Source organism: Papaver somniferum, chromosome 9 (assembly GCF_003573695.1).
Source record: "Papaver somniferum cultivar HN1 chromosome 9, ASM357369v1, whole genome shotgun sequence".
Taxonomy (NCBI): Eukaryota; Viridiplantae; Streptophyta; class Magnoliopsida; order Ranunculales; family Papaveraceae; genus Papaver; species Papaver somniferum.
In genome coordinates this window covers 58,297,639-58,310,967 of record NC_039366.1, presented here as the reverse complement: position 1 = coordinate 58,310,967, position 13,329 = coordinate 58,297,639, and the positions used below count along the sequence as shown (strand labels likewise).

The window sequence follows — 13,329 nt, the reverse complement described above, 5'->3', positions numbered from 1 at the left end:
CCACCACCACCACCACCGCCTATTTAAGAAATGTAACAACATCAATGCAATCACAATTAAGTTCTGTTACATGATAATTTTATCGAGTATAAAAGACGTCAGCCGCAGCCTGATTCTGCCATGGGACCACTCCGGAGGTATTTTCCAACAAACCCTTCACTTTAATTTGATTTTGATTGCTTCAATCGAATAGAAATCATCAAAATAGGGTTTTAATAGGAGTTACAGAGCCATGTTCGGTTAGGCCGATTTTCCAAAAAACCTTAGTTTACTAACCGAACTTCTTGAAAATGAATAACACGAAGAACAGTTCGGTTCTATTGGATTTAAAACTAAGTCACCGAACTCTCTGTTTGGTTGTTTCGCAAAAACTTTTAAAACTACAAAGTAACCGAACTCCACCCTTAGAACCGAAAAAAAAACAAATCCAGTCTAACCGAACTGTGTTGTTGTGGCCACTAGTTGAGTTCCAAAATAACCGAACTTAGCCAATAGAGTTCGGTTTTTTCGCAAAAATTTTTAAAACTACAAAGTAACCGTACTTAGCCAATAGACGCTGGAACTTCACTTTTTTTTTTGTTAAGTTCGGTAACTTCACAATTTTATCGCAGAAACCGAACTCAAAGTTCGGTTGGTTAGCTGTTAGGTTCAAGTTTGCGAAAGAACCGAACTTTGTAAACTTATATACTCTTATATTACGTAAAGTTCGTTTAGATCAAAAGTGCATGCAGTTTGCGAACCAACCGAACTTTGTACACCAAAGTTCGGTTAGTTGAGAACCAACCAAACATAACGCTGTAACTCCTAGAATTTCTATTATTAGAGAGTTCGGTAACTTGTGTGTTTGGAACAAGTAACCGAACTACACTTTCAGATGAGTTCGGTTACTTGTTCCTCATATAAAGTAACCGAACTACAGCTTCAGATGAGTTCGGTTACTTGTTCTTCATATAAAGTAACCGAACTGTTCAAAATCCAGTTCAAATCCGGATCATTTTGAAGATTAACAAATATTGTAGGAGAGGATGGAGATGAAGAATCAGATGAGTTTTCATCATTTGAATACTCAAACTTAGTGAATTGGAAAAAAATCTATTTTCCATGTTTTTCTCCTTCATCTTCTCTAACTCTACTCTCTCAATAATTCTACTCAACTAATAATAAACCATCTTTTAATTTAATCTCACTAATTGTTTTTAATTAAATCATTCACTAATCATAACCTAAAATTAATTAAGAGGGTAGATTAGGTATTAAATAAATAACTAGATATGAGATGACCTAGAATTACTTCTAATGCCTTTACCCAAAATAAAACCATGGTCCCAAAAAAAACCATAGACCCAAAAAATCGTTCATTTAATATGCCTCAAAAAAAAAATAAAAAAAAATGCAATTTTCTTTTTGGGCCTAAACACAATTTTCCGCTCCTTTTAACTTAACCTAGGCCCATCTTCATCTCTTTGTTCGTTAACCAGTCTCTCTCTCGACTCTAATGGTAGGCGGCAACACAAAGAAGGAAACGAGGCGAAGCACAAAATCTTGAGAGGCTGGGAAATACTAAATAGGTCAGAAAATTCTAAGTAGGTCATCCATCATATCATCTCCACCACCACCAGCGCAGCCGTCGCCGTCCTTAGTAGTTGTAAAAGAATCAGTTTGAGATGGTGAAGTCATACCTAAGATATGAACCAGCTGCATCATTTGGAGTAGTAGCATCAAATGATTCAAATATTAGTTATGATAGTAGTGGTAAACATCTTTTATCACCAGCTCTTGAAAAAGTTGGTGTTTGGAATGTTAGACAAGGGGTTTGTGCTAAAACCCTTGCTTTATTATCTACTTCTTCTCGCGGCGGTCCTTCTCTTGCTGTTACTTCTATTGCTTCAACCACTACTTCTCAGGTAATATGAATTTCTCACACCTTCTTTCTTTGGGTACTGAAATTTTGTTTGGAGTTTTTTTCGTGGATTTGTGAGTTTGGGGATTTTTTTTGAATGTGGGGTTTTTCAGGTAGCTGTTGGTTATGCAGATGGGAGTGTAAGAATATGGGATTGTAATACTGGAACTTGTGAGACTACATTGATTGGTCATAAAGGTGCAGTTAGTGCACTTAGGTACGACAATCCTGGGTCTAATCTTGCTTCTGGAGGTAAAGATAATGATATTGTTTTGTGGGATGTTGTTGGTGATGAGACGACTGGACGCTTTCGTCTTCTGGGTCATCGTGATCAGGTTTACTTTCTGACTTTTTAATCTTTGCAACATTGTAGTTTGATAATTTAGTTTTGTGAAAGTTGAGTGTTCATGGGTTGTTGTTGCTGCGTGTTTGTGTTAATGTATATAGGTTACAGATGTTGTTTTCTTGGATAATGATAAAAAGCTTGTCAGTTCATCCAAGGACAAATTTATGAGGTTATGGGATCTTGAGACAAAATATTGTATGCAAATAATTAGTGGTCATCATAGTGAGATTTGGTCAATTGATGTTGATTCGGAAGAAAGATATTTGGTCACTGGATCAGCAGACCCAGAAGTTCGTATTTATACAATTAAGCATGAGTCAGCTGATGAGTTGCAGGGAAGTGAAAACTCTGGCGCTGAAAGCAAATGGGAAGTATTGAAGCTCTTTGGCGAAATTCAGCCACAAAACAAGGATAGGGTAGGAACTGTAAGATTTAATAAGTCGGGAGATTTACTTGCTTGTCAAGCTGCAGGGAAGATGGTAGAGATATTCCGGGTTTTGGATGAAGCTGAAGCCAAACGCAAGGCTAAAAGGAGAGTTCATCGTAAGAAAGAGAAGAAGGGAAAATCAGCTACTGAGTCGGCTGAAAATGGAGAAACTGTTTCCTTACATGGGGAGGAGAGCGCAGCTCTTGTTGTTACCGTTACCGATGTATTTAAGCTTTTGCAGACATTGCGTACTAGCAAGAAGATTTGCTCCATTTCTTTCTCCCCGGTCAAACCAAAGAGTGGACTGGCAACATTAGCACTTTCCCTAAATAATAATCTGTTAGAGGTACATTCTATTGAAACTGAAACCACGACAAAGACATATTCTGTTGAACTTCCTGGGCACCGATCTGATGTTAGAAGTGTTATACTGAGCTCAGACAATACTCTATTAATGTCAACTAGTCACAATGCCATAAAGATTTGGAACCCAAGCACTGGTTCTTGCCTCCGAACAATTGACTCTGGGTACGGCCTCTGTGGTTCATTTGTTCCTGGCAACAGGTTTGCTCTTGTTGGAACCAAGGAAGGTAAGTTGGAAATTATAGATGTCGGGAGTGGTACTTGCATAGAAGTAGTAGAAGCTCATGGTGGTTCTGTCCGGTCAATTGCAACACTTCCAGATGGAAGCGGGTTTGTGACGGGAAGTGCAGATCACGATGTTAAGTTCTGGGAATATGTGCTTACGCAGAAACCCGACCAAGTAAGTTCTCACATTCACATTCCCAATCTCTATTATTATTTTCTTTCTGTTTGTTACTTAATTAATAAGTGCAGTGCATTAACAAGAGTTATAGAAGGGATAGGATGAAAGCCCGTAGTGGAATACTAATTTGGTTGTCGGATATTTTCCATAATACTAGCACCTTTCCAACTTTTATGGAAAACACTCGTAATTTCCAGCAACGGTCTGCTTACTAGAACCTAGTCCTTGAGGACTACTGAAAACTGAATCATAGGGCCTTTTTTAGTTAATTAGGGGTTCTTTTTCTTTGTTTTGCATAATTTTCTACCGCTTTCCAAGCTTGTTGGATTTTAAAATTGCTGGATCCTTCTTTCATGTGTAATTTGTTTTGCAGGGTTCTAAACACCTTTCCGTGATCAATGTCGACACTTTGAAAATGAACGATGATGCCCTGTGGGTTGCTATTAGTCCTGATTCTAAATATATTGCAGTCGCCCTGTTGGATTGCACAATCAAGGTCAGTGTTTTTCTTTTCTATTCATTTTTTCTAATATAATTCATTGAACCTTTTGAATTGTTTAGTAAGAATGAGACATTTTTTTTTAAACTTCCTTTAATATTGCAGGTCTATTTTATGGATTCCCACAAAATTTTTCTTTCCCTTTACGGCCACAAACTGCCTGTTCTCTGTATGGATATTTCATCGGACAATGCTTTGATGGTTAGCGGTTCTGCAGACAAAAATCTTAAAATTTGGGGTTTGGATTTTGGTGATTGTCACAAATCAATTTTTGCTCATGCTGACAGGTCCATACTACTCTCCTTAAAGATTGATTATAGATTTTATGGAAGACCGTGAAACATTAGTATCCTTTTCTCATAGTTGTGTTTTAATTGCAGTGTTATGGCAGTGAATTTTGTTGACAACACCCATTATATGTTTAGCGTGGGGAAAGATCGTGTTGTAAAATATTGGGACGCTGATAAGTTCGAGCTACTTTTAACTCTTGAGGGTCATCATGCAGAGATTTGGTGTCTCGCAGTTAGCAGTCGTGGCGATTTTATAGTCACTGGATCTCATGATCGATCTATACGGCGGTGGGATCGTACTGAAGAGCCCTTCTTTATTGAGGTATCATCTTATGCATGTTGATGTGCTTTAAACTTAGCCCCTTTGTCATCTGATGGGAATGGTTCAGTTGACTTTATTGTTCCACGTTTGGACAACAACAAAATGACAAATCTTGAAATCTAGTATTTTAGACTGTTCCCTAATGTATATCTCTTGCTTGAATGGACATTTTGGATATGCAGGAAGAGAAAGAAAAAAGGTTGGATGAGATGTTTGAAGCTGACGTTGATAATTCATTTGAGAGTAGGTATGCACTTAAAGCAGAGGTTCCGGAAGACAGAGTTGTGGGTGTGGCAGGGAAGAAGACTAAAGAAACACTAACTGCAACTGACACAATAATTGATGCTCTAGACATAGCGGAAGTAGAGTTACAACGCATGGATGAGCACAAGGTGTTTAAATATTTTTTTTGTTCGAGTCGGTATCATTCAGTAGTTCAGTTCTTTATCTTTAATCTTCACTGTTAATATGCATCCTACTTGCGCCTAGAGGGAGTTACCGTCATTGCAATTATTAGCTTAATTTTTATTTCTGGTGGAGCCATGTTCGACATGTTCGATAGCTCGCTTATTTTTGGTAAATATTACATGCTCTATTGCTCTACGTCACTGATGGATCTCTTTTGTAAATCTCTAGGCAGAGAAAGCAGGTGGAAAGTTTCAGCCAAATATTATAATGCTTGGACTCTCGCCACCTGACTACGTTCTCCGTTCACTTTCCAATGTTCCCACAAATGACCTGGAGCAAACTCTATTGGTACATGTGTATGCCTTTCCTTTTCCCTGTTTTAGATAGCTATTGCTATTAAGCTATTAGCTAGATTGTTCGTAACATGAACATTTTGTCTTCTCTGTCTTTATGCATGTGTTTGCTGATCAGTCTTAGTAGGTGTGCATGATTTATAAATATGAGAATACCTCTTTTTTCATTGCAGGCCTTACCCTTCTCAGATGCCTTGAAGCTGCTGGTTTACCTGAAGGACTGGGCTTCCAGACCTGATAAGGTACGCATTTACTGCAAGTCAACAATGATCCATGCATAGTTTACTACAATGTGGCAAATCAAAGAAAGCAACCGTATCATTGCATTTATAACTCATGTTGGACTTCATCACCACATTATTGCATTTACAACTCATATTGAGTTTTACCCATGCATAGTGTAATATGACCCATTTGTACCTGATAAGTAAAACGCAATTACTACAATGTGGGAACTGCTTGTCTAAGGTAATGAAGTCCAGTATGAGTTTTAATTTTGCAACTGCTTGTCTAAGGTGATGTTAGTCCAATATGAGTTCTACTTTTATAATGTGCAACACCTAAACAAGCAGTTGCCACATTGTTGTTCAAATGTTTTACACTTGCTTTTCCCGTATGATTGCTTTTTGTTGCCTGGCGCTACTGCTGTTAATTAACACTCAATTTTTCTACAGGTGGAGCTGGTTAGTCGAGTTAATACAGTGCTCTTGCAGACACATCACAATCAATTAATTTCCACTCCGGCTGCTAGACCAATCATGACAAGCCTCAGTGACGTTCTATATCCAACTGTAAAGGTATGTGTATATTTATTTGTAGAAATGGAATCCTTTTTTATGTACAAACTTCCATTGTCAGTGATTGTATATTTATGATTATCTCAATGAGTTGTGCAGTCTAGTTTCTTTTTTCTGTATACATTTGACTGAAATGGGTTGGTTATTGATATTAAATTATCCCACTGTTTCTTTCAGCAATTTAAGGAAGTCCTTGGTTTCAACCTTGCTGCATTGGATCATATAAAGGTGTGCCAAACAACTACAAGTTCATTGTTTGTTTAAATTTGATTAAAGTCTGAAATTCTGATACCATAATCGGTTTGTTCCAGCAAATTATGTCTTCAAGGTCAGATGCCCCCTTCCGAGATGCTAAGAAAAAGTTATTAGAAATCCGCTCACACCAAACGAAGCGTCTGGCAGCCAGAACTCCTGCAAAAGAAGAAAGGCAGAAGAAGAAGAAGCAGAAGTCCTCAGGTGCAGGAGCTTGGTCTGGTCAGTAGAAGGCAGCTGCAAATCAGGAAATGACTTTATGATAATCTATCTCCAATATTGACTAATCAAAGACGGATGCTGAGCCCCATAGAGATCCTCAACAAGCGATGAAAGATGCTTAATTGATTGCTACACCATCTGTCCAACAAGTTTACTCATGGCATCTGAGCGACCATGCATCTAGTTTGTAGATTAAAACAACCATGTTTTCGAATGAGTTGATAAGACTGTTATTCTTGGCTATAAGCCTCCCATGAGTTCTTTAGAAAGTATTCCAAGCTGAAATACATTAGATATTGTGCGACAACTCTCTCTCTCTCTCTCTCTCTCTCTCTCGATGATGATGTGGGTTTTCAATGTGGCCATACAAGTATAATCTACTATTATTCTTTGAAGGTGTGTGATTTATACCCATATATTGCTACTTCGTGTTCAATATGAGTTTTACTCTCTCTGATATTTCTTAATATCCGTTTTTCACAACGTCAAGTAAATCGGAACTGCCGTCAAGCTGATGTTTTAGAACAGTTATTTTTGAACAAGAGTAATGAAGACTAATCATTAGCCGAACTATTCTTAAAAGTTGTTATTGAAAGCACAAGTTGTTATTGGAAGCACGGCATTGGATTTTTGGATTTGGAAAAGAATGAATTAATGCATAGGTCCTGAAGCATATGTGCCTGATTAAAGATGACATGATCAAAGAAACTAAGGTAGAAATGATTACATCCTAGAGCACTTTCTATTGCATTTCTCAGCAAATAAACATTAGAATACATGTTTGTCATCCTTCTCACAGTGTGTTAGCACAAAACTCAATACTCTGCTGCTCCATCCTTCCTGCAATACATGAGGTTTATTGTTATTTTCATATACTAAAGGCTAAAGCAACTGGATACTGTGTGCAGTGATAAGTGATAACTGAACCATGATCTAAGAAAAAAAGACAGGTACACAACTAAAGACCCTGGAGCTCCTAACCATACAATTCAAAATATGGTGAGGATACAAGGACATACCAAATTATGGAGCTTAGTTCCTTCAGAAACATTAATAAACAAGAGATTTGATAGTGGAAGTACATACCTTGAGTGACACCAAGTGAATTACAATTTTTTCACATCCAGAATGATGTCTTTCCTAATTGGCAAAGACATTCAACCTTACTTGAGCAGTAACATCAGGGTGAAGCTTCAGCTCTGCAATGTATTCTCCTGTTTCACGAATCTCTGGAATAGAAACCATCCGTTTGTCTATATCTCTGCAGATGAAAGCAAATAAGGGTGCATAAGAAAGAAAGCTGATAAAAACAAGTTAAGGCTAAGAAGGAGATCAAGTTAGTAGAGCAGAACCCAACAGGGTGCAGATCTTGGTGCAGAGTGCAACACCAAAAGTACGAAATGAAGTTAAGCATGACATACCTTTGAAGTTGCGCCTTAATAATGTCCACAAGATCTTGAGGAGTGACACTGAATAAATAGAACCACAAATCAGATACAACATAGTAACATACTAAAAGAAAAACAAACAAAAGCTTCCAAATTGACATCCAATCTCACTCACCTTCCGAAAATCAATTTTCCTTTACCACCCTTGCGCTTCACTTTGAAAGCCCCAACAGTTTCAAAAATCTTAGCAAGTTGCTCTGCCTCTTCTTTTACCTGCACACAAACATCATAATTATAACTCATTCATATCCATTTACTCAATCATGTTTACAAAGAGCACAAAACAAAATGTGCTTAGTTCATGAATACACTAGTATCTAATTACCCGTTTTTTCTCGGTTTCGATTCGCTCCTCTTCCATACGCATTTCCCTGGTAATAAAAACCATTAAAATGTGAGACTAACCCATTAAACAAACCCTAATTATAGCCAAATTAGTATACATTTGAAGATTATAACTGGAACATTTGAAGAGAGATAGTCTTTACTTAAATAAAATTTAAACATACTTGAGAAGAACAGGAGTGACAATTGTGGCTTTCCCCGTAGGATGAAGAAAATTTCTGTAAAATCCTGCCTTAACATCAAGAAGTTGTCCTTTCTTTCCCAACTCTGCTACATCTTCCTTCAAAATAATCTACCAAAACAAACAAAAAGAAAGAAACCCAGAATCAACTTCCCTAAATTCAGAAAAACCCTAAAATTCCTTCTAAGAAGTTCTCAATTCCATCTTACTTTACGTATTTTCAAGGCTTTCTTTTGAGCTACAATTAACATTCCATTACTAGTCTTTTCTGACATCTTCATTGTTTCATTTGTGTTTCCGTTGAATCTTTGCATCCAAGAAGATGAACTCCATGAAAGTGCTGTTGCTGTTGACGCCATTGCTAAAGTCTCTAACTCTTCCCCCTCTTTCTTCTTCTTTATCCTCTTATCTTAAAAAATTCTTGAACCCTTGTAACGTTTAGATGCGGGCCGATACTTAAGTCTGTGACCTTTCTCTATAAGATAATTACTCTACTACCCTCACTCTTCTTCTGGTCTCTTGTGGCTTTTGCGGGGAAGCTCTGGTGTGTCTCTCTTTGCACACAACCGGCCAGGTAGGAAAAACTACGGATTTGCTGGGCGTTTTGCTGTTTGTACACTACCGGACTAAGGCGAGGAAAACGAATGCTTTTATCCTTCTATTTGATGTTCAATGTATATTTTCAAACAACAGATATAACAGCGAGACGGTTTATAAATGTATATAAGTGCATTCAATCCTCTCAGGAAGACAAAGTACGTTTGTTTAGGATTCACACAAAGATTACAATGCAGAAATATACAAAATGTCTGAATATAGTTCAGGCTTAAATCTGCCCAACTCTTGGATAAGGAAAAATATAAAAGAAAACCAGCATCACTGTACTAGCTAGGAGCCGCTGCCTTAATGCATATAAGATTTTACAATGTGTCGAACATGATGAAACTGATGGATACATTTTGCCTAACACTTGACTAGATTGTTGCTCAATTTGCACACTTATTGTACATAAATAGTACACACTCTAGGGTCGTGGAAAACCAACATAAAAGGATTGCAGAAGTTTTTGCATTCTTCAAATAATTTCATTTTATTGCTGTTGAAATGATATGTAGTCTCACATTTCTCCAGGAAGCATTGTGTCCCCAGGAAGATCGCAGTACGCGTTGCCCTTAAGAAAACAAACAAATTTCAGCGAACTTGTTTCCAATTGATTATAGAATACTTGAGTGCTTAATTTTTTTAAAAAGCTGTACTTACTTCTCCCGTGAGATGGGCTACACATTTCTTCTCAGCAAGCAACTCGTCTTCAGACTGGGATACAATGGTTGATAAAACATGATCAGAACACGTACCTGAAATGAGTTCAATTTGGTTGACAGTGAGTGAGTGTGAAAAGGAGCTTACCTTCTTTATGCGTGCACGGAGGTAATCATCAAAAATAACATCCTCGACAAGTTCATAATCACCATCTCCCTGACCAATTCAATTACCAAATTTGATGAGTGTTCTCAACTGCGGTACTATAAGTAAGAATAATACACTAAGTAGGACACTCACTTCTGATCTGCATGGCATGCTAAAAACAATATCCTCTGCGATACCATATGGATTACCAGTAGTATAAACCTAGAATCACCACAATGAACAGGTTAATAGTGAGAACTTAAAGAGCCTTCATTTTAGGACATAAAATGAAACATTTTTTCTCATTTAACAGTGCCAAGAGCTAACCCCGGTTGAAAACCAGTCACCCTTTGGAGTTGGAGTGACGAGGGACCTTATGGCATCAACAATTGAGACAGCAGTTGATGCAGCTGAAGATCTTCCCCATTTTTTAATAAGGGCACCTCCTCTCTGTAGATAAAGTCGTATTAACTATTAAGTATCTGAAGCTAAACATATATCACACTGTTGAAGAAGTTAGTAAATGACTCTATAGAGGATTCACACTACCGTTTGGACTTTCTGGGTGAACTCATTCTCTAACCAATGGTTGTCTTGGATCACCTCTTTTGCAGGAACACCACCAATCTTTGCGTTCAAAAAGTCTGGAACCTGAGATTTTAAACATAAACTGAAGTTTAGCAGAACAGGAAAGAAATATCCAGATGTCTAATCAACCTGTTGAAATAACCTATTTAATTACCTGAGTAGTAGAGTGGTTTCCCCAAATTGTCACATTTGAAACTTTGTCGTAGAACACACCTGCTTTAAGAGCAAGCTGTAGAAAAACATAAGATGCGTTACAACTATAAAATCCTTGCAGGAATAAAATTTTCATGCTAGGAAAGATTTGTACCTGGCATTTGGCCCTATTCTCATCCAATCTTGTCAAAGCATGGAAATTTTTTGGAGGTATATTGGGAGCATTTTTCATACAGATTAGAGCACTACATGAAAAATGCAGGCTTAGCAATACTGAGCTTCATGCATAGATTATTCAAGAACCTAAAAGTTCAGTATGATCTGCATTCTTACTTTGTATTGCAAGGGTTGCCCACAACTAACACTTTAACGTTGCGGGAGGCAACAGCATTGAGTGCCTTACCCTGATTCATCATTTCAAAACCAAGAGGTTAAAGAATAGAACACAAAAGTGAAAATAAGAATCACAAGGGTCAGTAACATAGAACAAAAAAGTGAAATGGACTCGGGAATTCCAAACAAGAAGTACCTGCTCAGCGAAAATTTGCCCATTTACATCTAACAAGGCAGCTCGTTCCATTCCAGGTCCTCGGGGCTTTGCTCCAATCAGAAGAGCCCATTCTACACCCTTGAATACGTCGTAAGGATCAATGCCAATACTGACCTCTCGCAGTAAAGGATATAACGAGTCTTCCAATTCCATAGCAACTCCTGCACATTTCAAGAATAATATGATGATGAACACAAAGATTGGAGAGACATCAGTCGCCGCTGCTGAAATCAGCTGAAATTCATACCTTCAAGGGCTTCGAATGATCTTTCAGATCCCAATAGTTTCAACGCAATTGGTTGATCAGGTCCAAAAACCTCACCAGATGCAAGCTGAAACAGAAAATAAGTTCACATATGAATTTAAACTATGCAATATAAACGGTAAACCGAGAAAAAGAACTCGATCCTTACTTTAAAAAGAAGATGATTAGATATCATCCCAGCAGCACCTGAAACTGCAACATTTATTAATTTCTTCCATGATTTTGTTTCTTCTTCCTGTAAACGTAATCTAATGCATTAAGAACCACCGCAACATAATACAATTCAAATGTTATTATAAATATTAGAGATATTTTAATCAGTCTTTTCTTCCACCAGCCAGGTAATTTGTATAGAATTGAATTCAACCCATGCTTGTCTACAACCCCAGCACTAAAATACAAAACTTTCAGACCAATATCTCCATTCTTGGGTGTCAGCTACTTGTACATAGTACCCAAATCATATTGCAGGTTTACCCAGATTGAAATTTCATCAAATACTTCATATACTATATCTTTAAACCCCTCACTGTACATAAGTAACACTCCCAAGTCTCAAATAAACACAACTTAAGTTGATGTGCAAGTAATTCAAGAATGAGCGCAAGAAACCTACAGCGACCAGGTCGTAAGTAACGCAGAACACTCCGAAGCATTCGTGTTTAATCTTTGGAGTATCATTTTGTTGTGCAGCAACAGGGGCTTGAAGTTCACTGAAATCGAAAACATAAACATACAACAAGTACTAAATAAGAACCACATAAGTATAAAGAAATGGAAAAGAAAGAACATGAAATTCCAAGAACTTACTTTTGTGAAACAGAACAGAATACTCTAGCAGCATTATGAGGTCTTGGCAATGGATGGGAGAAACAAATACGGCTATTGAAGACACTGGTTTCTGTTAAAGAAGAGAATTGAGAAGAAAGTGAATGAGTTTCTTTGTATACAGGAGTGAATTTAGAAACTGCCATGGTTTAGATAGAGAGATAAAACAAACAGATAGGATAGATAAGAGAGTGAAAGACGAATAGAGGAAGGAGATGGTTCCTTTGAAGATGGGGTTGATTTTTTTAACCGTTTTTTGAAATATGTTGTAGTATAAGGTCATGAACTAGACATGTGTCACGACAACATCATCCAAATATTTTGCTCTCTTCTTATTCTCTTTTTAACGTTTCCTTTTCTTTGCTGATGATGTAATGTCAGTGAAGCTTTCAGGAAACTGCTAAAAAGGGCTTACATAGTTTATAATATTATCATTTGCTACAAACGTGTTAGTACTATCTTACCGATTCTTTTTTTTTTTTTTTTTAAAGTATGATATTTCTTAATCTACTAAGTAGTCATTACATTAGCGTCTGAGATACCCAGATATATACTCCAACTTGAGCAGTATGCCAGGAATTATCAGCAACATCAGCAGCGCAGAGGAGCAGATAGTGAGTAGCAGTCTCTGAATAAGAATTGTACGAGGGATAGTTGTTGGTTATGGTAAGGCAGATATGGTGAACTGTTAATGATCGAGCAAGAGAGAGGAGAGCATAAACGCGGAAGCATAAAAGACTACATTGATAATAATTCTGGTGTATTAATTCTCATGGCTTAACAACCAATTTATATTGGTCACAAACTTGTCGACCACTCAAACTACTTTCCTAACTAAGATCAAACTCTAAACATAGACATATCTCCTAAATATAGACTCTCATATATATTATTTCCTAATACCCTCCCTCAAGATGGAGCATGTAGATCACGAATGACCATCTTGGACCAAAGAAATTTAACTTCGGTTTTTTTTTTTTTT

At 37.2% G+C, this 13,329-nt stretch overlaps 3 protein-coding genes across 4 annotated transcripts; 1 reads left to right on the top strand and 2 right to left on the bottom strand.

Moving 5' to 3' along the window:
* Positions 1–1,483: 1,483 nt before the first annotated feature.
* LOC113309929 (WD repeat-containing protein 3-like) lies at positions 1,484–7,018 on the top strand. Its single transcript, XM_026558447.1, has 12 exons — positions 1,484–1,904; positions 2,014–2,235; positions 2,348–3,436; positions 3,813–3,935; positions 4,044–4,225; positions 4,319–4,550; positions 4,733–4,942; positions 5,187–5,306; positions 5,485–5,553; positions 5,986–6,108; positions 6,286–6,336; positions 6,420–7,018. The coding sequence occupies exons 1-12, from the start codon at positions 1,665–1,667 to the stop codon at positions 6,588–6,590; spliced, it is 2,832 nt and encodes a 943-aa protein (XP_026414232.1). The 5' UTR covers positions 1,484–1,664; the 3' UTR covers positions 6,591–7,018.
* Positions 7,019–7,194: 176 nt separating this feature from the next.
* Positions 7,195–8,994, bottom strand: LOC113311039 (50S ribosomal protein L9, chloroplastic-like). Its single transcript, XM_026559886.1, has 7 exons — positions 8,766–8,994; positions 8,540–8,667; positions 8,356–8,401; positions 8,146–8,243; positions 8,004–8,051; positions 7,669–7,843; positions 7,195–7,422 (listed from the first exon to the last, which is right to left on the bottom strand). Exons 1-6 carry the CDS (start codon positions 8,913–8,915, stop codon positions 7,723–7,725), a joined length of 591 nt encoding a protein of 196 aa, XP_026415671.1. The 5' UTR covers positions 8,916–8,994; the 3' UTR covers positions 7,195–7,422; positions 7,669–7,722.
* Positions 8,995–9,295: 301 nt separating this feature from the next.
* LOC113313201 (malate dehydrogenase [NADP], chloroplastic-like) lies at positions 9,296–12,598 on the bottom strand. 2 transcript variants are annotated; one of them, XM_026561943.1, is made up of 14 exons: positions 12,330–12,598; positions 12,136–12,232; positions 11,668–11,754; positions 11,502–11,586; positions 11,234–11,415; positions 11,038–11,108; positions 10,859–10,949; positions 10,706–10,780; positions 10,513–10,614; positions 10,291–10,413; positions 10,117–10,185; positions 9,964–10,032; positions 9,817–9,870; positions 9,296–9,727 (listed from the first exon to the last, which is right to left on the bottom strand). In XM_026561943.1, the coding sequence occupies exons 1-14, from the start codon at positions 12,491–12,493 to the stop codon at positions 9,674–9,676; spliced, it is 1,323 nt and encodes a 440-aa protein (XP_026417728.1). In that variant the 5' UTR covers positions 12,494–12,598; the 3' UTR covers positions 9,296–9,673. The 2 variants fall into 2 exon arrangements, with proteins under 2 accessions (XP_026417728.1, XP_026417727.1); XM_026561942.1 differs by having other exon boundaries at positions 10,706–10,949.
* Positions 12,599–13,329: the final 731 nt, after the last annotated feature.

What these genes read in the sequence shown, in the direction of transcription:
- LOC113309929 (XM_026558447.1), top strand. Translation starts at nt 1,665, where the DNA reads ATGGTGAAGTCATACCTAAGATATGAACCAGCTGCATCATTTGGAGTA. An exon ending in CTTCAACCACTACTTCTCAG is followed by an intron (nt 1,905 to 2,013) that starts GTAATATGAATT and finishes GGGGTTTTTCAG; the next exon opens with GTAGCTGTTGGTTATGCAGA. An exon ending in AACGCATGGATGAGCACAAG is followed by an intron (nt 4,943 to 5,186) that starts GTGTTTAAATAT and finishes GTAAATCTCTAG; the next exon opens with GCAGAGAAAGCAGGTGGAAA.
- LOC113311039 (XM_026559886.1), bottom strand. Translation starts at nt 8,915, where the DNA reads ATGGCGTCAACAGCAACAGCACTTTCATGGAGTTCATCTTCTTGGATG. An exon ending in AAGCCTTGAAAATACGTAAA is followed by an intron (nt 8,668 to 8,765) that starts GTAAGATGGAAT and finishes TTGTTTTGGTAG; the next exon opens with ATTATTTTGAAGGAAGATGT. An exon ending in TCGAAACCGAGAAAAAACGG is followed by an intron (nt 8,244 to 8,355) that starts GTAATTAGATAC and finishes GTTTGTGTGCAG; the next exon opens with GTAAAAGAAGAGGCAGAGCA.
- LOC113313201 (XM_026561942.1), bottom strand. Translation starts at nt 12,493, where the DNA reads ATGGCAGTTTCTAAATTCACTCCTGTATACAAAGAAACTCATTCACTT. An exon ending in GGCAACCCTTGCAATACAAA is followed by an intron (nt 10,950 to 11,037) that starts GTAAGAATGCAG and finishes TTTTTCATGTAG; the next exon opens with TGCTCTAATCTGTATGAAAA. An exon ending in GCATGCCATGCAGATCAGAA is followed by an intron (nt 10,033 to 10,116) that starts GTGAGTGTCCTA and finishes TGAATTGGTCAG; the next exon opens with GGAGATGGTGATTATGAACT.